This window comes from Triplophysa rosa, linkage group LG12 (genome assembly GCF_024868665.1).
Source record: "Triplophysa rosa linkage group LG12, Trosa_1v2, whole genome shotgun sequence".
NCBI lineage: Eukaryota > Metazoa > Chordata > Actinopteri > Cypriniformes > Nemacheilidae > Triplophysa > Triplophysa rosa.
Window position 1 is genome coordinate 2,082,433 of NC_079901.1, and position 22,384 is coordinate 2,104,816.

General features: G+C 41.3%; 2 protein-coding genes across 4 annotated transcripts in view; both read right to left on the bottom strand.

Annotated features, from left to right (window-relative positions):
• The window catches only part of tcf25 (transcription factor 25 (basic helix-loop-helix)), a 38,492-nt gene that overhangs the window by 8,961 nt on the left and 7,147 nt on the right, over positions 1 to 22,384 (bottom strand). For all 3 annotated transcript variants that reach the window (XM_057347841.1, XM_057347839.1, XM_057347842.1), the window contains exons 7-14: positions 21,082 to 21,212; positions 20,889 to 20,988; positions 20,430 to 20,523; positions 15,429 to 15,521; positions 15,094 to 15,199; positions 5,733 to 5,892; positions 3,610 to 3,697; positions 3,323 to 3,481 (exon numbers count right to left, since the gene is read on the bottom strand). In XM_057347841.1, the coding sequence (XP_057203824.1) occupies positions 3,323 to 3,481; positions 3,610 to 3,697; positions 5,733 to 5,892; positions 15,094 to 15,199; positions 15,429 to 15,521; positions 20,430 to 20,523; positions 20,889 to 20,988; positions 21,082 to 21,212 (931 nt within the window). The remainder of the gene's footprint in view (positions 1 to 3,322; positions 3,482 to 3,609; positions 3,698 to 5,732; positions 5,893 to 15,093; positions 15,200 to 15,428; positions 15,522 to 20,429; positions 20,524 to 20,888; positions 20,989 to 21,081; positions 21,213 to 22,384) is intronic.
• LOC130562682 (E3 SUMO-protein ligase ZBED1-like) lies at positions 10,996 to 13,730 on the bottom strand. Its single transcript, XM_057347844.1, has 2 exons — positions 11,481 to 13,730; positions 10,996 to 11,159 (listed from the first exon to the last, which is right to left on the bottom strand). Exons 1-2 carry the CDS (start codon positions 12,292 to 12,294, stop codon positions 10,996 to 10,998), a joined length of 978 nt encoding a protein of 325 aa, XP_057203827.1. The 5' UTR covers positions 12,295 to 13,730.

Sequence of the window (22,384 nt, forward strand, 5' to 3'; positions counted from 1 at the left end):
CAGAGTCGAGTTCCCTACCGAGAAAGAGGATGCTCTGCACCGGGGAGAGCTTGCTCTTCTCAGTTGACCTGTAGCCCCACCGATCTAGGTGCCGGAGCACCAGGTCCCTGTGTGTACAACAGATCTCGAGAGTGTGCCAAAACTTGAGCCAGTCGTCGAGATATTTAGTACCCGCACACCTCCTTCCCTACGGGGAAGGAGGGCGGCTTCCACGACCTTCGTAAAGACTCGTGGAGACAGGGACAGACCGAAGGGGAGGACCCTGTACTGATATGCCCGTCCCTCGAACACGAACCGTCGGAACGGCCGATGTCGAGGGAGGATCGAGACATGAAGTACGCGTCCTTCAGGTCGATTGCCATGAACCAGTCCTGACACCTGACGGACGTCAGGATGCGCTTCTGCGTGATCAACCTGAAAGGCAGCTATAGTGTAGGTGCCTGTTCAGAACACACAGACCCAAGATAGGGCGCAACCCCCCGCCTTTCTTGGGGACAATGAAGTACAGGCTGTAAAACCTGTTGAACATCTCGGCTGGTGAGACGGGCTCGATCACTCCCTTCACCAGAAGGGTGGCGACCTCTGCCCGAAGTACGGGAACATCCTAGCCTCTGACTGAGGTATATTGGATGCCCTGAAACTTGACGGGCGTGAGGCGACTGGATCGCGTAGCCGAGACGGATCGTCTTCCCTAGCCAGCCTGACAGCCTGGGAAGCCGGACAGGCTCCCAGAAATGAGACGGGGACTAAAGGTACGATCTTTTTCATCGTCCCCCCGGGGGGTGGTTCGATGGCTAGCAGTACGGATTCCTTGCCGGGGGAGGTCCCCCGGGGAGGAGATCGGCTCTGCTGTTTTTCCTGCCTGGCGACTGCGCAGCTCAACGCACTGTCTGACTGAGAGTGCTGAGGGCTGGTGTTTATACTCGACATTGCGCTTCGCCATGACGCAACGTCGAGTTTGCCGTTCACCGTCGTGCAGAGGGTGGGAGCGGCTGTGATAACCCAGAGAGAGAGGAAACTCTCCTTTTTTGAGAGTAAGTGGGTGCTAGCCCCCCCGGAGGGCGCCAGCAGATGGAGAGACGGGGCAGGATCCGTCCCTATCCGACTTCCCAGCGATGTGGCTGGGGTCGGCCCAATGGTAGCCTCGATCCCCCTGAGGTCTTCCCATGAGGGCCACTTCACCGCGGCTGCTGATGGGGCGATGGTCTCCTCTTCGCTGTCTCCTCCAGTGGGGGCCACATGAGTGGGGGGCGCCAGAGCTGGAGGGCGTCGAAGAGGACCAGGGCTGCTGGGAAGCAGACAGTGCACGGGTCTCGACGGCCGAGGCGGCCGAGTCGCGGCACAGAGGACTGCTTCTTTACTGTCGAGAACCCTCCGGGGGAGGCCGCGTGCAGGTCTCGCGCCCCCGACGGGCGGGGGTGAGCGGGGCCGCTGCGGCTCGACAGTAACACCAACCAGCCCCCCTTGCGAGACGGGTGCGTCGAGAAAGCGGACCTTCTCGGCATTACTCATCTGCGCAAAGATCGGCCAGAGGAGTTTCTCATGGACCACAAGTGTGGACATCGTCCGACCCAGGGCCCGCATGGTCACCTTGGTCGCCCTTAGAGCGAGGTCAGTGGCGGCGCGGAGTTCCTGCATAAGCGCTGGGTCGGTCTTACAATCGTGGATCTCTCTCAATGCCCTGGCCTGGCAGGAGCCATAGCGTGGAGAGAGGAGACAGCTTGGTCCGCCGCAATGTAAGCTCTCGACACCAGAGATGCCGAGACACCACATGCTTTGGACGGGAGTCTAGGTCGAGCCCCCCCCAGCACGAGTGCACCGCGGCGGCATACTCCACCTGGGGGACAAAGACGTATCCTACAGCTGTCTCAACCCCGAGGGAAGAGAGGGTGACGGAACTTTGTTTGACGTGAAACGTGCCGGAAAGGGGCGTTCCAGGTCTTACTAAGTTCCTCATGCACTTCCGGTAAACACGGCACTGGGGGCGGGCGCGGCTTGGAGCCGCGCTCAAACCCGAGGCGCCATGTAGCCAGCCGCGAGTGCCAGGAAAGGCAGTGCGCTGCAACTCAACACTCACGGCGGCCCGGGAAAGCATGGCTGACATTTCGACGTCCGCTTCTTCCTGGGCTCGACCCCCCGAGGGAGGAAGCCCGTGGAATCGTCGGAGTCGGATGGCAGTACGTCACCCCCCGATGCTGCAAGAGACATCTCATCATCACGCATGGTGTCCGAATACGCGATTGAGGAATAAGACGGCGGACCGTCTCCTGGGGAATGGTCAGACGAGCGAGACGAGGTGTGAACGGCCCGTGAGCCAGTGGCTGGTGGATTATCGCTCACAGTAATCCTCATATCACCCTCGCTGCTTGCCGTAGCGGACGGCAGGGCCGTAGTCCTGCCGCCACGGAACGGGGAGCAAACAAGGTGGTGGCTGAGTCCCGTGGGAACACAGCCACCCATGACGCAACGTCTGAATCATCACCGCCCGCAGTGCGGGCAGGACGTATCCACAACGTCTGCCGCAGCGTACTGGAAGCAGGCATCATGTCCGTCCCCCTCCTCGATGAGTGTGTTGCACCCATGAGAACAGCGGGACATGCCACGCTGGAGAAATTTGCTCTTTTAGAAAGGAAATTTGCTCGAACACCTCCGGAACTGCCGAGACGCCCAGGGGAGAGTCACTGCAGGAAGGGACCGTCCACTGCCCACGTCGTAGATTCCAGCAGAAAAATGATCACCAAAGATCGTAGAGAAGCTCATCAGATGCGTAGGCTCTGAAGAACAAAAGGTGAATGAATGAGCACGCCGGCTTACCTCTTATACCCGGACATCCGGGGAGGAGCCTGGCATGCAAATTTCATTCGCCAATTTTCATTGGCCTTTTCTAAATACTCAGAAGATGATAGGTTCTCAAGACAAACCCCATTCTGTCGGTTCGACACAACGTCGAGAGACAGACAGAAAGGGAACTGGTTTTCCCCAAATAAAACATGTATTGATGATTCTTTTGAAAGGATCAAAATAGACACAAGTGATAGCAAACCAATCAAAGGCTTTGGAAAAAGGCACAACAGGACCCCTTTAAAAAGCTATTTTCCTCCCAATTGCATATACTGTAAACAAGATCATTGAGCGTGTTTCAGATACAAACTAATAATTCGATTTGCAGGTTTCTTCAAAGGTTAGTGTGACCTTTCATTCTATACAGTAGAGATGTAATTATCATCAGCGTTCTCACAGTACAAGCCCGAGTATAATATCAGGAAGGCACAATTATGTATAAACAAAGACAACACAGATAGTAAAATAATGTGTTTCTTACTTGTTTTGGCATTCCTCCACATAAGGGTCATGTGTGTCGACTCTCTTCAACACCTTCTCCACGTTCTCCTCCAACCAAAGCATCAGTCCGGCATCTTTCCACAGACTGTGACAACGGCCCACATACAGAAACACTAACTCTGACAAAGCGGGCGGCTGCCTGAGAGGAGCAGTGAATGAAAAGACAACTGCTTTCTCACAACAGTTTGGCTCAATAAAACAAAATCTGTAACACAGAACCTTTCAAACCCAGAAAGTGTGTGTAAGAGAGTGAAAACTGAAAATTACCCTATTTGACTTTTAGGCCCAAAGAACGCATGAGAGGACACGGCGGCGTCAGGCTGAACCGTGCACAAGTCCAAAAGGGGCATCAGTGCTGTGAAACGAAAAACTCAGATTTACGTACGTCGTCATTATTCTTCATCAGTGTATTGAAGTGTAATGATGACTTGATAGACAAAAGGCAATAAAAGGTTACTTTGGTCACATTCACACTGTCAATTTTTAGATAACATGTGAGAAGCAATTCGTCTGTCCATACTGATGGAAAAAATGGCCGCGACGCGACAATCAATCATAAAACGCAGCCAATCAGAACAGTTGTTCTCTGTTTGATCATCCTATTCTTGTGACTTCAGTGACGCCTCACCAGACGCAATGCTATAATTTCAGATTCTAAACATATATTCAGTGTCTCCTCATCCAGGTTTGCCGATTAATATTCATGAGTTGCAGAACTTGCATTGAATGAGATCGCTGAGTGGGCGTCATTCCTTGAGGTCACAGAAATAATAATAATAATTCATTACATTTATATAGCGCTTTTCTGGGCACTCAAAGCACTTTACATCGAAGGGGGGAATCTCCTCAACCACCACCAATGTGCAGCATCCACCTGGATGATGCGACGGCAGCCATATTGCGCCAGAACGCCCACCACACACCAGCTTATTGGTGGAGAGGAGACAAGAGTTACGAAGCCAATTGGTACATATGGGGCTGAATAGGAGGCCATGATGTATAGAGGCGAATGGGCGAATTTGGCCAGGATGCCGGGGTTACACCCCTACTCTTGTTTGAAGGACATCCTGGGATTTTTAATGCCCACAGAGAGTCAGGACCTCGGTTTAACATCTCATCCTAAGGACTTTGCTTTTTGACGGTATAGTGTCCCCGTCACTATACTGGGGCATTAGGACCCACACAGACCACAGGGTGAGCACCCCCTGCTGGTCTCACTAACATCTCTTCCAGCAGCAACATAGTTTTCCCAGCAGGTCTCCCATCCAGGTACTGACCAGACTCAGCCCTGCTTAGCTTCAGTGGGCAGCCAGTCTTGGGCTATAGGGTGATATGACTGCTGAAAATAGAAATAGTTTCTAAGATAGAGCGCTGTCGCGGCTGGTTAGGACAAAATCTCTGATTAACATGGAACAGATACCTTTTTCGTATGTCGCGTTTGGTTAGGACACAGTGTTAGACTAGGATATTTGTTTTTCTTTGCGGGGCTTCCATGTAAATACAGAAGGGACTCCTGAAAATGTACAGGAGTTCAGTTATAGAATGCGATTGTCACTCCTGTAAATAAGCATTAAGAACTCAAATACCAGACTGACAACTGTATTCTGGTGCTGTGTGAACGTGGCTTTAGTTATTTAGCATATCAGTTGTACCACTGATGTGAAGATGATAGTGCCTAGTTAGACAGATTTTTATAATAATTCTGAAAAATCTCAGACATCCCACTGACTATCACTATCAATAGCTAAAAATCCAACATTCTCCAAATTGAATTAAAGAGATTACAGAAAAAAAACTCTTTAAATAACCATGTTAATCAACATTCCAGATGCTGTGCAACGAGATCAAACCGCTGGTTAGTCCAGTCATTCGGCAAAGTCACATGGACTTCTGCTGCACATCAGTAAATGTGTTTCCTTTTATCCGATAAAAAAAGGTATCTGACTCAACTGTGCACCATTATTGTATGCACATTTTTAGAATTTATGTGCATCTTGACTTTCCATCCATCTTTTTTAATGCGATATCCCATAAGGTGTATAAAACTAGGTGGACGGAAACATAGCTAATGATGTCTTCACTCTAAAAAATTATGTCACAATGTCAAAATTCATTCTTAATAAGCACCACTTAATGTGCAGGTGGGAATTAGCTGCCTACTTTGGGCCTTCGGTCAAAATATATCTGAACTATTTTAAGACAGCTGCCACTAACAAGCTAATGAGAAACAGCACAGCTAATGTTCTATAAACCTTTTCCAGCAACACAAGACACTGACGCTTTTTTCTGTCAGTTGAGATGTATTCTGCATGTGAATTATCACTGCGTTTATTTTCTCAGTGCCTGATGCCACAAATATTGCCGGCAACAAATAAACCCATAAAACTCACCTCCGGGAAACATAATAAGAGCATTTTGCAGAAGTACATCAGCTTTCTGCCTCAGCTGTTGGCTCTCCTCAGGTGAAATGTCATCCTGTTGGCTGAGGTGATAGTGGGAAAGAGCCACGGAAAAGGCAAAGTTTGGCAGCTGGGACAGATTTCGATGGACCTGAATTAACACAAACATATTTATGTCTGGATGAACAAAACATGACGCTTTAACAAAGCCACACATTATTTATTTATCAATTCAATGCATTTATAATCATCTTCAGAGGATAGTTTTATTATATGGCAACTACAACTAGTGGATAGATAAAATGTGCATAGAGTGTAAAAATGGCTCGAAGACGACAATTTACGACAATAATTCTTTATGTGTCGTGCACAAGGCACAATGGCATACTATATGATGCTTTCTGAAGAGTAATCTTTTTATCTTTTATGATGTACTGTATGTGATGTCATTAAGAAATGCGGAGGTAACTAGCATGCCTGCAAACTCGCCGCTTTCGGGGAAAATCGCAGTTTTTATTCCAAATATGGCATTCTTGTGAATCGTATAGATCCGAAGAGTTTTAACCCAGAGTGGGGGGGGGTCTTTGATTATTTATAAAATGTATGTCCTCGGGTGCCATATTTTGAACATTCAATACACAGATATAGGCAACATCATAGCATCAGGCGCGGATGCGGTAGGAAAAGCGCGTTCTAAACGTCATTTTTGCACACATGAAAAGCATTGCTGAAAGGGACGAACGCAAGGTGTCGTCTCAGATAAAGAGAAAATGGCGTTGATATTTATTATTCAGTTCGCCCGTGTGATCGAAGCGGCTATGTTATGAGATACAGTTGCCAATCTGCCTTTCGAATTTCCACTTCTAGACCTCTGCACTTCTAATGGTGGATTCACAGAAACGCGGCAGTCGCGTTTTTCCAGTTCATTTTCAAATGGAAACATGCGGTAAGCAGCAAAACGCGTGCCGCTTCATTGGCAGAGGCGGTGCGCAAGCGGTGCTCGTGCATCCAAAATCCTGCAACTTCCACGGGCACGACTCTTTGCTGCAGACGCAGCTGAAGATAAAAACATTTTATCTTCTTCGAATATTTTATATTCTCCTTCGGTTTTTATATTCTTCTTCGGCTCTTGTCTTGGTTACACAAGCAACACACCCGTGGGTACTGATGACTAGTGGTCATTGGCTGTCGACACAGACAACAACGCAGAATTATAAACAAAAACGATGCGTTGCCTACGGCGTAGGGCAGGGGTCGGCAACAGGCGATAATACAGCAATAATATCTGGCCCGCGCCAGCAGCATTATTTTCATTATTTTGCCCGCAGCTGGTTCTGAAATAGATCTGTCACAATCACGTCTTTAGTGAATTTGCCTTAAAAAAAAAGTACGAGAACGTTTTTGCAGCAATGTTTTATTTTTAAATGAATTGAGAGCTTTTCATTTGAAAAGTTCTGAACGATTCTAAGGAGTCTGTCGATCGCTAGACACACTTCTAAAATAGCCGTCATGAAATATCAGAATCAGAAAGAGCTTTATTGCCAAGTATGTTTGGGGTATGAAAAAACTAACAGTGAAGCATTGAAACGTTTGCTTATAACACGGGGCCTCAGCACCAGAGCATGTGAGCATAGCGTTAATATTTCTTGCGGAAACGGAGAGCGCCTTTCTGAAAATTCCTCTCCGCTCGCAAAATAAGCTCGCTCAGCCCTCTTGGTGATTTACTTTTTTTGCTGCTGGATTATTGTCCCATGTACACCGCATGAGCCTGTAGCCTGAATAATAGCACAACGGTAACGGCATGCGCGTCAACTACAAACACCTCGTCCATTTGCGGGGGTGCGCGGGCGACAAGAGGTTTGATACAGACTCATTTCAGTAAAAAAAAAAAACATTATAACATTTATATTTATTTCTCTTAAGAAAACCCAATGCAACGGTTGCTTTTCTGAAATAAAACCTGAATAAACCTCGATGTCATGCGGCCGAGGCCGACAAGTGTGATCTCCAGAGGACGCGTATGCAGCCATCGAAGACGCAGCTACTTTGTCCAAGTTTCTTAAAGTATATTCTAAAATGCTGTAACGCTCGAGGTTTGACGTTTTAAGACAGCATTTCCCCATGTTTTGGTCTATTTTCTTTAGAGCCTGTTTGTTTTATTAACCCCAGTAATAATAAAGCTGTTCATAGTGCATTTCATCTTATGTGCGTTTATTTTGAATGTTGCACTAAGGCAGCTATATGGTCACGGACATAAAGTAACAAAAATCAAATTTACTTTATCAGTTATTATAGTTATTTTAGGCACTCTTTAAATAAAACATGACTAAAAATATTGGCTGTAATGTCACAGAATGTCAGACTGAAACATAACTGCTCTTTTTCAGACTACTACTTAAACTGAGACATTTATTCAAGAAGTTTATTATTAACTGAAAACAATTAGGCTTTTGTAAGCAATGAGCGGGATTTGGTTTACCGGTGAGCATAAGCTTAATGTGAGTGGAGCGTTTGCTTGGTCCGTGAGCAACTGAGCTAAGTCGCACCAACACGCGAACAATAACAAAGCAAATTCAGCTTCCCTTTTTTTTTGAAGGTGCCATGCTTCGTCTCGAAGTGCCGTCTAATATTATATTCTTTGCAAACAGCGACAACTTCGTTGCAGATAAGTCACACCGGCATTACATTCACAAAACTAGGTATTATGAATGCATAGTTGTCTTTCCATTCCTCTTTGTATGCCCTATTTTCGCTGTCAACTTTCCTCATTAGACTCTTTGATAGTGCCATTTTCTCTCACCATCCATCTAGCTAGCTTAAATGTTAACATCACTCTGCACACGACGTAATAGCGTACCCCCAACAGGCAAAAAAAATGCAGTTTAGTAAAATGTGAAAAATATAGGCTACGTTAAATAATTATATAACTATTATGTAATTATATATAATTATATAATAACTATATTTTTAAAAGTAGGCTATTGTAGTTACATTTTTCATCAATTAATTTTTTTAATTATCCTTTGACTATGTTCCGGTCCGCTATGGAATTCCAGACCTGACTTAATTAAAAATAAATAAATACAAAAATAAATCCATGAAGAAATGTAAAAAAGCAAAAATTAATGAGTATTTATACTTTTATTTCCTTATTTTATGGGTAATTATATATTTTTTCACTTGGAAAAAATACACTTGGAAGAATACACTTGGACATGGAAGCACGTGAAATTATCCACTAGTAATCACATTTATTGTAAATGCGCTGGATGGAGCTGATAAGTGCTTGAGTTGTTTGTCGATGAGACTCGCACAAACCAGCTCACATCGCCGAGAGAAACCAGTGCATTTCACTGAAGTCTACGCAAGCATTATGATCAATGCGTTTGAAACGCGTCTGCAATACAGTTTACATTCGCGTTTCCTAACTTTGCAGTGCATAACACGTGGCATTTCGAATGCTTAAATTATAACGCATATTTCCATAGGCGTAATTTGCGGGTGGACGGGTGGGTCATGTCCCCACCACTTTTTGCCAAAGTCAATTTTGTCCCCACCACTTATTGGAAGAAATAAAAAATACGGAGTGTCTATTTACCGTTGCTTTGTAAGCAGAGGCAATTTCTAACAACTCCGCCCATCAGTTTCAGATTGGAATAGACAAAATGTAAGAAAGGCACACGAAAATCAACTTCTCCAGTGGCGTAGAGCGTAAAGCATGTCTTAGGGCTGCACGATTTGCAGAAAAAATCTAATTGCAGTTTTTCTCAACAAAATTGCGATTTAAAATGCGATTTACTATTATTAAAAAAACAAGCTACAGATTTGTTGTGGAGGTTTTAACAGCATCAAAGAAAGACCAAGAATAGTCACAAACTACTCTAACACTGTGCCACTGTTTATTTAAAACACCTTAACACTGTTTCAATTTAGAAAAATGTTGTCATAATGCAGACATCTTGACAAATCAGGAAAATAACTACAGTATTTTTAATGAAGTATTTTTAAACAATTCAGTAAAACACTGACCATAACCTACATTAAGGTCGATGCTAGCAAAAGTTTTTGTAAACATCATGACAAATTAAGAAAATAACAAAAATAACTTTTGAACAAAGTTAAATTAACAAATACGAAATTAAATCTTAAACTTTTAAGAGCCTAAACACAGTTTAAATAATTCTACATGAGTAAAACACTTACCATAACCAACATTAAGTTTGAAACAATGAAGTTTTTCTCATTTAAAGTGCAAACTACATTACCAATTTTAAGGTCATAAAGCTGAAGAAAACCTTCACATTTCATTGTGTTACATTTTCACATTGTTCAGGGTAATGTTTAAAGATTTTTTGACAAAAACAGCAGCATATCCACTCTCTCTGGTTTGAGGCATGCTCGTTGACATGTTACTATATTGCCTGCTGCACTGAAGAGTCTTTCTGACGGTGTGCTAGTGGCGGGAACACACAGGTATCGACAAGCCAACCTGCTCAACCTGGGAAAGTTAACCTGGTGCTGTTTCCACCAGCCCAGGGGATTCTCTTCTCCATCAATTGCTGGTGCAGTTAAGTAGCTGTTCAGCTCTGCTTCCACCACATGATGAAAATGAGGAGGTTCAACTTCTTCTGAAGACACAGAGGAAATCTTGAAATAGCTTCCAAGTGTCTTTGCTTTCGCAGATGAGGATGCTGCTAAGTCATGTGACTCTGTGAGATGTGATCTTTTCTCTAGGTTTTAACATTTTCAAAACAGAAATTATTGCTCAACAAATTTATTCATAAAAGTGTCATTTTCTTACCTTTCTTGCAGCAGCTTCCATTTCTGTCATCAGTCTTTCTTTTATGGCTGGTATGTTATCTTGACTGATATAGTTCATTTTAAAGCGAGGATCTAAGAATGATGTAACATCCAGAAGTTCTTGAGTGGCTGAGTCATCATATTTTTCCTTGAGGTATTGAAGGACTCTGTCTTTGATTGCCCTTGTGAGATCAGTGTCATCCTGATCTTCAGCGAGAGTCTTTGTCCTCAAAAGGTGAAGGACAGGCTTAAGATAGGAGACACTAACATATTCCTCTCCAGAAAGCACATCTGTAAACTCCTGAAGTGGATGCAGAGCTTTGTGGATGGATTCTAACACCTCTATGTCTTGCCATGTCTGTGTAAGATGCCTTGTTTTCTTGTCTGCAGACAGCACATGATTCAAAGCTTTACACTGCTCCAGATCCCTTGCAATCATTTTTTCTTTTGTCCCCTATCTCGTTGGGCACTCCTTAATCAATGAGTGCTCAGTTAGATTCAACTCTTTTTGGGCTGCAGCCAATGCCATTCTTTTTTTCCAGCTGTAGGAGAATTGACTGACCAGCTTCTTGCAAACGCCTACTGCTCGCTGAACCCTGTCATCTTTCAGTGCATTTTCTGAAAATAAAGCATTATAAAATATTAGCATGCAATTAAAATGCAATTATCTTAACATTAGTTCATATCTAAGATAGAAATGAACCTACAATGAAACAATGATCAATATTTCTATAGTATTGATTTTTAAGTTAATGTTAACTTATACACATAATTCACATTTGTTCATAATACAGTCATTTTTATTAAATACCCAACATTAAGTTTTTTTGTTTCACAAATGTTTCCAATATATTTTATTGCTTTTAAAAAATAAATGACACTGTGCGATTATGCATTGTATATGGATAATTTATGATTATAGAATGTATGAACACTTACCGATAGCAAGATGGAGTCTGTGACCAAAGCACTGAAGTCTTGTCCATCCATTTATTTCCATTGCCCTTATCATGTTAGCCGCGTTGTCAGTAGTGATGCACGATTGGCCTTCTTCTTTCAGACCCCAGGCAGCCAAAGCATCTTTTAAAGCAGAAGCAATGTTCTCTCCCGTATGATCAATGGGGAAGTACGACGTTTGTAAACAATGACTCTTTAATTCAAAATCCTCACTTATGAAATGCACAGTGAGACTTTGATATGGTTCAGTGGTCCTACTGGACCACATGTCAGTCGTCGTCGCGTAATATCCCACCTCTTTCAGCTCAGCTTCAACCTTCTTCCGAGTCGTATCGTACAGTTTTTGTATGGATTGAGTAAAAAACACACGAGAGGGAATGCGATATCTTTTATCGAGCGTTAGGATAAGATTCCTGAATCCGTCTTTTGTGATAGCGTTAATTGGTACCATATCTTTAGCCAGGTATCTTGTTATAGCGTCAGATATTTCGTTGTACCTTCGTGAAGACTTGTCATAAGATGTACCACTTTCTAACTCTTGAGTAATTGAAGTTTGCTTCGATCGCGGTGGTTGCAACAAAGTTTGTTCATCATTGGACTTTGTGCCCATGCATTCATCATACAGTTGTCTGTGGTACTTTCGCAGGTGTTGATATAGGTTGGTCGCGTTGCCTCGCGAGGTCAACACAGACGTTCGGCATGTTTTACACAGTACTTGCCTCTGAAGTATATCGGAACGTTGAAATCCAAAATGATTCCAGACGTATGCGGTGCTTTTTTTTAGGTACCAAGTCATCTACAGGCTCTTCTGCAGACACACTTTGTTGTGAAGTTGAACTGCTGCTCCCGATGGCGCTCATCTTTTCCAAATGACGTTCGTTGCATATCAGCGGCGCAGTGTTAAAATGCCCCCTACTGGTTAAACTCTGCGTCAAGCGTAAAATGCGCAGTACCAAACTTTCAACGACTACGTGTATGCGTGTTATTTCTATATTTGTATTTGATGGTCTTAATCGAAATAATCGCATGCCTTGCGATTAGAAAATCGCATTCTTTCAAATCGCGATTTCGATTTACAAACGATTAATCGTGCAGCCCTAGCATGTGTTACCTACTTCATGTCGTCGTGGGTTTGGGACTGCTGTCTGCTGAACTTTTTCCCTATCACATATCAGATTGTAAAGGTATTTATTTGTAATAAACGATGAAAATATTTGAAAATGGCTGTTCAAGTCATACATGTACCAAACATTTTGCGCTTAATTGCACTTTGATGCTATATATTCGTCCTTATTGTTCTTGACATGCCGTTGCTATCGTCTATTGCAAGATTAATTACATTTTGATATTTGATAAAAAAAACTCCAATAAATGGAAAAAGTCACAACTTTGTAGTTTCATGAGTTCAAAACAAAATTTAGAAAGTTTGTTGTATATTTGTAGCCTATCTGGCAATGCTTGTGTAATAAGTGAAAATAAGATTTTTTAAAGATATTATTTTTCCATCTGTTTCCCCTGTATAACTTACTTACTTATACAGTAAGTAAGTTACTTACATAACTAACTTACTTTTCCCCTGTATAACTTACTCGATGTGGCGCGTTCAAATTACACTTATGGAAATATGTGTTATAATTTAAGCATTCGAAATGCCACGTGTTATGCATTGCAAAGTTAGGAAACGCGAATGTAAACTGTATTTGCAGACGCGTTTCAAACGCATTGATCATAATGCTTGCGTAGACTTCAGTGAAATGCGCTGGTTTCTCTCGGCGTTCTGAGCTGGTTTGTGCGAGTCTCATCGACAAACAATTTATCAGCTCCATCCAGCGCATTTACATTAAATGTGATTACTAGTGGATAATTTCACGCGCTTCCATGTCCAAGTGTATTCTTCCAAGTGTCTCATAGCAGACCTGTTGTTGTGCAGTTTCTGTTCATGTGTGCAAAGACATTTTAGAAATCTCGACCGAATAATGTTTTACGGCAATGTCCCTAATAAAGAGTATGTAGGCTATGTGTGGTAACCCTATCTACATACAGTTAGGGTGATATTAAATGACTAGATTGCCTTCTCTATGCAACTTCGTCCACCTCGTTTCATTTGGTCACACCACAAGGTGTCCCTGTGGCCTCAAAGCTTCAGCACCGCCGCTCTGAGATCGATTGCTAATGTCTGAGGTGAAACACGCCCCCACTCATTAGCATACAGACAAAGAAATACATAAATAAATAAATGTAGAAATAAATAAATGTAAAAATAAATAAATGTAGGAATAAATACATATATACATGAATAAATGTATAAATAAATAAAAGTGGAAATAAATAAATGCATAAATAAATAAATGAAAAAATAAATAAGCGTGAAAAAATATATAATTACCCATAAATAAGGAAATAAAAGTATAAATACTCATTTATTTTTGCTTTTTTACATTTCTTCATGGATTTATTTTTGTATTTATTTATTTTTAATTAAGTCAGGTCTGGAATTCCATAGTCCGCCATCTAGCAGCGAATTTGTTTTTTTTTGGCCCAATGGCAAACTTACTTGCCGACCCCTGGCATAGGGGCTACGGAAAATCGTCCTTAAAGCCCATGTGCCCCTTATGCTCTTAATGCAGCCCTACACTAAAGTCTTCAAACTTGCTCTACAACAGCAGAATGCTTTTGTAGCCTGTGCCACACTAAAAAAAATTCTGTGATTTTATGTGAAACAATTTACACTCAAAAAATGTAGTACATTTTAAATCTGTGAAATCAACAAAATATACTGTTGAAATTGAGTAAAAAAAAGCAAATCTGAGTAACTCAAATATTTCTATTAGAATTCAGCAAAAATATTAAGTGTATATTAAAAATATAATTTGTTACTTAAATATATTTTAGAGAAATTAAGTGTTGGATTTTTTATACATTTTTTATGTCCCACAAATATTTTTTTTACACCTTTACATGGGTTTTTAGCCCTTTTGGGGTCTTTTAAGGATGGACTACAAGAAGCCGGGCTCATACTACAGGATTCTCGGCCAGATTTTACCCCGATTTTCCCTTCCCGAGAATCTTTGAAAAAATCGTGTATATGACCTTGTTTAGGTCCGATGTTCAGTCAAGATTATCGCATAATGTGAGGTATTCACAGATCAAATCTTACACCTCCCAATTTGTTTTGAGAAAAATCAGGGCGGCCCCAATCATATCAAATATTTAGGATTTTAAATCGGGGTGAAGTACGTCCTACAAGGCATATGTCCGAAAATTGTCATTTGGTCAGAACAAAAGCAGATATATTACTGGATCATATAAAATGTAAATGTTTTAAAATAAATCATGTTACTTGACATCTATTAATCATTATTAAACGCTTGGGGTAAGAAAAAAAGACAGTTTTGAATGCTGATTGTTTATGTACTTACTCAATAAATTATAGATTTAATACTTGAATAATTAAATTATAACACTGACAACTTTGGAAATAGCATGAAGCCAATGAAAGTATCTATTTGTTCATCCTACATACATAAGCACCAAAAAAAACAACAACAACCCTTCAATGACAAATTAAATGAGTTGAGTAAGGATGTGTCTTTACCTCCCATTCCTCATTGAGTCGGATGAAAGTGGTGTACTCGCGACAGCGCAAACACAGAAAGTCAAAGTGTAGCAGCATACAGAGGGGGTCATTATCTGGATCCAGACTGCAAATACATTAAAAAAACCCATAAATAAACTAACTAAAAATGTATGACAAATAAAAATTCATACTATGAGTCATTAGATATATTTTGGTTACTTGTGTATCCCTAATATTCCATTTATTTGCTATTATCTATCTACTATAAGTACTTATTTAAGGTTAAGGTTATAGTCATTGGATCTTTGGCATTTTGTCTTATTAATAATGCATTAGATGTGGAAGTGTGGTACCTCAAGATCAGTTTGCAGTACTCCAGGGCTGTGCGAGGACAACCTCTCTTCTCCAGAAACATCACATGCTTAAAAAGAGCCAAATAAAATGCCCTGCAGATACAGACAAGAGTGAGGAAAACAGAAAAAATATGCTTTCGTTCTTGATACATGCTTTTGGAAGGTTATTCAAGGATTGTACCACCATGTTCAAAAACCAATGGTAATAACAGTGTAGCTACTTATTTGTCAGGGCTATCAAACAGATTGCGCTTCCCTGTTTTTATAGACATGATAACAATGCTGTGTCTGTTCTAAAACCTTGTGACCTGACTCCAAATGCACCATTCAATGCACCCTATTGAGTTCAGAAGATCGCAGAGGAAACAAGAAACATGTCATAAAAACAAGCAATTCATAATGAACGGTATATAAAATATGTTTATTCTACTAATACTATGTTTTTGTATTTTACTATATTTTGTATCATTGGACTTTAAGTTTGGATTTGGACTAGTTCCATAGTCTTTTGTGGTCTCTTAAGCTGTGCCCTAATTGGTCTTCAATTGCATTTAATAAACAATGTATTTATGCATCTAGACGTGGTTAAGACAACCTAAATATCCAACCGAGAATCAGAATGGGGAAGAAGGGGATTTAAAGGTCCGGTGTGTAGTTTTTTGGAGGATCTATTGACAGAAATGCAATATAATATACATAACTACGTGTTCAGAGGTGTATGAAGACCTCTGATAATGAAGCGTTGTGGTTTTTATTACCTTAGAATGAGCTATTTTTATCTACATACACCACGGGTCCCCTTACATGGAATTCACCGTGTTGTTTCTACAGTAGCCCTAAACGGACAACCTGCTATACCGAGCGCGTTTCGTAAAAAAGGAAGGAAGCAAAAACATGACGACATCTTAGTTCTGCGGAGCCACCGTAGTGCTTCGAAAGGGAGGGGTGGAGTGAGCCGATGGTTGCAGTTCGCAACATCACTGCTAGATGACGCTAAAATCTCCATATTGTTCCTTTAAGTGACTTTCACCGCGGCACTGTAGTTGCAGGGATGCAAACAGATAAGGGGTAAAACGTTGAGAACATTGCACTGGTCAGGGATATTCTATTCACTATTTTTTATATTAAGATATTTATATAAGATATTTGGCATTATGCTCATTTGTACATGCAAATTACATCTTTAAGGTGTTTTATATATTTTTGTATTACCTTATATCTCTAAAACTGCAACTTTCGTTGATGAAAGTGACTCTCTATACATGCAGAGCTCAACTCTAAAGCATTTTTGGTTCATTCTGGTTCAGATTATCAGTATTTCAATAAACAGTCAATAATAAAATAAGAACAAATTACAAGCAATAGCACAAATAAATACAATCAGGGCAGGAATTAAAGGACTGCAGGCCCCTGGGCTTGAGTTTGTTTAGGCCCTACTACACTTGAGCATAATTTTACAATAGAGAAAAAACCTAGCCTAGTCTAAGTTCAGTTGAGATATTAAATAGTTATACATTGATGGATAGGCTCTATCATTTGAGAGAAGATACAAACCCTGAAAAAATGACAGAGCAACAAAACCAGAGATAAACAGTTTTGTCCGATCTGTGTTTTCTTATATTCTTAAACTTAATCAATAAATTCAATCAGAGCAAAAAGACCCAGTATGGCTATATATCCAATCAAATAAAATCAGCTCAACAAAATCCCTCTTTGGATTTACACATCCTGATTAAGCCAGCTCAGACGTGGCATGAATTGATTTACACATCAATTATAACGGCATACATTATGGGGATTAATGTTTTAAATATAACTGTTTTAATGTAAATATATTAACTGATTTTAAAAAAATTAATAATTGGCTACTTTTTAAATGGGAAACTAAAACCGGCAGCAGGTGGCGGCACTGTATTTATGAGTCTAATTCCACATTCATCTGATTCGTTCAACATGATATGTTATTTAATTTTGCCAACACCATGGGTAGCCTAAGTAAATCATTCAAACACGCAAATGTTTTGAGAAACAAAACACGTTGCTATACTGAACAAAATTATAAACGCAACACTTTTGTTTTTGCCCCCATTTTTCATGAGCTGAACTCAAAGATCCAAGACTTTTTCCATGTACACAAAAGGCCTATTTCTCTCAAATATTGTTCACAAATCTGTCTAAATCTGTGTTAGTGAGTATTTCTCCTTTGCTGAGATAATCCATCCACTTTACAGGTTTGTCATATCAAGATGCTGATTAGACAGCATGATTATTGCACAGGTGTGCCTTAGGCTGGCCACAATAAAAGGCCACTCTAAAATGTGCAGTTTTACTGTATTGGGGGGGGTCTGGGGGTCCGAAAACCAGTTAGTATCTGGTGTGACCACCATTTGCCTCACGCAGTGCAACACATCTCCTTCGCATAGAGTTGATCAGGTTGTTGATTGTAGCATGTGGAATGTTGGTCCACTCATCTTCAATGGCTGGATTAGGGTTATGGCTCACCCACACGACGCCATACACGCTGTCTGCCATCTGCCCTGTACAGTGAAAACCGGAATTCATCCGTGAAGACACAATCTGAAGCACAATCTCTTTCAAAATCTTGAGCTGAAATATTGAAATTGGTTAATTTGGCGTGGGGCACTGGGCCCATGGTGGGCCAAGCTTCTGATTCCGTGGAGTCTGGAGGAGAGCAAATGAAACCTTGCACGTGCGAAATGTATAATAAAATATTAACTCCTGCGCGCATCAAAATTTCCCGATATTTTTTATCTCAAAAAGGTGAGCTTTTACCTAAAGGTGAGAAGTATGCACCTATGTAGTTGGTACCAGACGGTCTGGTCTGAGTATCTCAAAATAGTAAAAAGGATCCATCCTGTCTTGTATCAATGGTTTAGGCTGGCGGTGGTGGTGAAATGGTGTGGGGGATGTTTTCTTGGCACACTTTAGGCCCCTTAGTGCCAATTGGGCATCGTTTAAATGCCACGGCCTACCTGAGCATTGTTTCTGACCATGTCCATCCCTTTATGACCACCATGTACCCATCCTCTAATGGCTACTTCCAGCAGGATAATGCACCGTGTCACAAAGCTCAAATCATCTCAAACTGGTTTCTTGAACATGATGATGAGTTCACTGTCCTCTAATAGCCTCCACAGTCACCAGACCTCAATCCAATAGAGCATCTTTGGGATTTGGTGGAACGTGAGTTTTCAATAATGGATGTGCAGCCGACAAATCTGCAGCAACTACGTCATGCTATCATGTCAATATGGACCAAAATCTCAGACTTGTTGAATCTATGCCACAAAGAGGGCAGTTCTGAAGTCAAAAGGGTGTCCAACCTGGTACTAGTAAGGTGTACCTAACAAAGTGTATGTAAAACACAATAATGAATTAATGATGGTAATGAATAACATAATGTACTGTATAATATTTAAATACTGACAAGGAACTTTTTTGCTGATTACATACTTTTATTTAACTAAAGTTTTGAATGTATATTTAGAAATTTCCAGCCATTACAGCCGCACAATGAATCTGTGGATAGTCAAGGCTGTGAAGAATCCATTCATTCCATACTTCTCAGTCCGCGGAAGACGCCTTTTGAGGATGAATTTGCAGCAGCCTTCGAATTGTGACCAGATTTCAATTTTGCTGCTGTGACGCAACTGTCTTGAAAAGCAGCCTTCGAAGGACGCAGCCCTCAAATTAAGACACAGCTATTGTTTATTGGTTCCCAATGTTTGTCTGCCCAGACGTTTCTGGTCTGCTTGTTATCCCCGATTAGTTTGTCTATTTTAACCCCAGTGTTTCTTGTGTTGGTGGTACGGTATTGTATCAATGTACCGATCTCCTCTCTTCATGTTCTTGGTCTCCCAGTTGGATTATTGTGCATTTCTTCCCATTAATTAAACAATGTGCTGCATTTGGATCCAGCTCTCCTTGGCGCATCATTACAGAATACCAGACTTTGCAATAGATCCAGCAGCAGCATGGTCACCGACAATGTGTCTTCTTATGCTCCGTCACGGCTCCCGCTCCCCTGAGGACTACACCCAGGACTTTTTAGATCTAATTCCAGACACCCATTTTCAAGATAAGTCACTTATCTTGCCTAGTATGACCCAAAGGGAGATTTGTGAACATTGCGGATGCTCCTTCTTTGTGGGGTATAAGGCAGCAAGCTCCATTGGCCATGGAGCATGGCCTAACATGGCCTCCAGCCAGCATGGCCACAACACCAGTGATCCCAAGTCTAGTGGTCCCAGGTCTGGTGGTCCCGTAAGTGCCTAGTCCAGAGGTTGTAGAGTTCAAGTTTAAGTTCGAGTTGCAACCATTGTCGGTGCTGCCTGTGGTGGCTGCTGCCTTTTTTTGCGTTTGGGCTGCGCACTGTTCTTCTGTTCCTCAGGAGACGGCAAAAGCCACTTTAGCCCACGAGTCTATTCCAGAGCTTCCTGCCACGACAAAGATGGCCACTCCTGAGTTCCCTGTGCTCCCTGGGCCTCAGCCAAGATGGTTGCTCTGGACTTTCCTGTGCACTGGTTTTCATCACCACCGGCTACTCCCGGGTTTCCAGCTCTACCCTGGTTTTAGACAGTATCTACTTTTGAGTCGTGGAAAATCTTCTGATAGGTCTAAGTTACTGCTAACAGCAACAAAGAGAACCAGTTTCTATCAGAGCCTCAACTTTTTTGTGTTGGGCACAGTGACTGTCAAAGAGCGTTGTTAATTAATATACTAATTACATGTTATGGAAAAGACTTCTTCGGCAAAACATTGTGATGAAAATGTATAAAAATAAAGTACCTAATGATTGACATAAATGGGTGGCACTGTCTGCTTTATATGGTTATGCACATTTATTACCAAAGAGTGTCTCTAATGTGACCTGAATTTAATGCTGCCTCAACCTACGTAGGAAGGAGACAGCTTACTAGGTTTAAGAACAGTCCCACTATCTTTTATTGTGCGCTGGGGATGACTGTGATGTGTTGTCACCTGTTTTCTGGTCTGCGATAGTCTAGTCGACAAATGCCAGATGTCAGGCTGAACACAGGGTGGAATGCACACTCAAAACAATATAAAGCCTTTTCTGCAGAAACAACCAAACAAGCAAAATATTAGTATAACTTTTTGGTCATTGCAGGAAAATAAAACGCAATCAAACAGACACTTAAACCCCCTAAGGAGGACACTATTTTGCATTACAACTTAAAATTTTACATTTCATTTGTAGTAACAAGCAATGTGACTGCTCCTGAATAGCACGTTTTAAAGTTACATATCTTTTACTAGACAAAATTTGCTATGACAAATGTTACACATTTGAAAAGTGAATGATCAGCTTTGATAGGTTATTACTATAAGATTAAAACGAGCCGACACTCAAACCAGGGACTTCCCTGGTGTGAGGAGACAATAATGTTGACTTGAGTACTACACTCAGTGTTGTCTCACCGATGAGGTCTCTGGCAGTCTCCTGATCATCCTGCAAGTGACATACATCTGAGAGCTGCAGGAGTGAATCAATATGATACGGGTTGAGCTGCAAGAGGACCTGAACGAACACAGAACGAAGACAGAAACGGTCACATAAAACGTTGTCAATCGTCAATATGCATGAATACAACAAAAAAAGTCCAACAATTACCACAATGTTATTTGGGTCCATGGACTCCACCGCATCAAAAAACTTAAACTGGACTTGCTGGTAGTCACGATTATGTTCAAAGGTGAAATGCTGGAGTCCGTCTTTAGACTCGACTAGACTCATTGAAATACCTGGAAAAACAGAGATGAGAAAGAACGCCCCACAAGTAAGTAATGTATTTCACATTTACATAGAACTTGACCAACTCTTGAGGTTTTCAAACCAGGTCTCAAAATCTCATATACCTGTACATACATTATTTTGTATGTATAAATTAGGAACACTTACCTAAAATGTTTCTTATGATCTTAAAGAGTAAATAGTTTGTTATTTTTAAGGTCCTACTTTGGTTTATGGAGTGTCCAACAACAGGTTTACGTACATACACAGTGTAAAAACACTTCCATTTTCTAATAATAGGTTATTATTACCTTACTTCTTGAGTGACTCTCAAATGATTCGTTCGGCGATTCATCTGTCTAATCCCTCCCTCCTTTCTGTCAGCCTACTCTGATCTGATTGTTCAGATGGTCTAGTCTGCTGTGATTGTTCTACCACGGGCAGTGTCGCAAATGGAACCTACAGATTTACACAGCATACACAGCGTACAGCATTACACAAGAGTGATGCAAATCTGTCCCGGAACTGAAATAAGAATGACAGTTCGTGTGATTCAGAGTTGACTCCTTTTTTCCCAAGCCAATAACTTTGTTATTCGTTCACTTTCGGCTTTACAACTTGACAGACAGCTTACATTCACACACAGCAACATTACACACTGCATGAAATGTCATTTTAAGGACACAAAAATTATCTATTCCTTCAAATTATTTTAGTAAAATTACTTTTGCATGACTTTATGCATAACTTTGACAGAATGATAAAGCAAAGCAGTAAATTAATTTTGTTTATTTTGTGAATTTTCTTTTGTCATTACATATTTATCAAAGTTACATTTGTGGAATTCTATTGTTTTTATGATTTTCCCATTATTCTAAAATGTGAAAAAATGTATAAGGAACGCAAATGATCGTAAATTTCTAACCGGTAGTGTCCACATATAAAAAACCTGGAAACCTGGAATTGGTAATTGATGATCAGCTAAACTTCACGAATCATGTTGCCAGCACCACCCGGTCCTGTAGATTTATCCTTTACAACATTAGGAAAATTAGACTTTTCCTGTCCGAGCATGCTACACAAGTCCTAGTCCAGGCTCTAGTCCAGTCCAGACTGGACGATTGCAATGCGCTACTGGCTGGACTTCCAGCTTGCACAACCAAACCTCTACAGATGTTCCAGA

What these genes read in the sequence shown, in the direction of transcription:
- LOC130562682 (XM_057347844.1), bottom strand. Translation starts at nt 12,294, where the DNA reads ATGACTTGGTACCTAAAAAAAAGCACCGCATACGTCTGGAATCATTTT. An exon ending in CAGACTCCATCTTGCTATCG is followed by an intron (nt 11,160 to 11,480) that starts GTAAGTGTTCAT and finishes CTTTATTTTCAG; the next exon opens with AAAATGCACTGAAAGATGAC.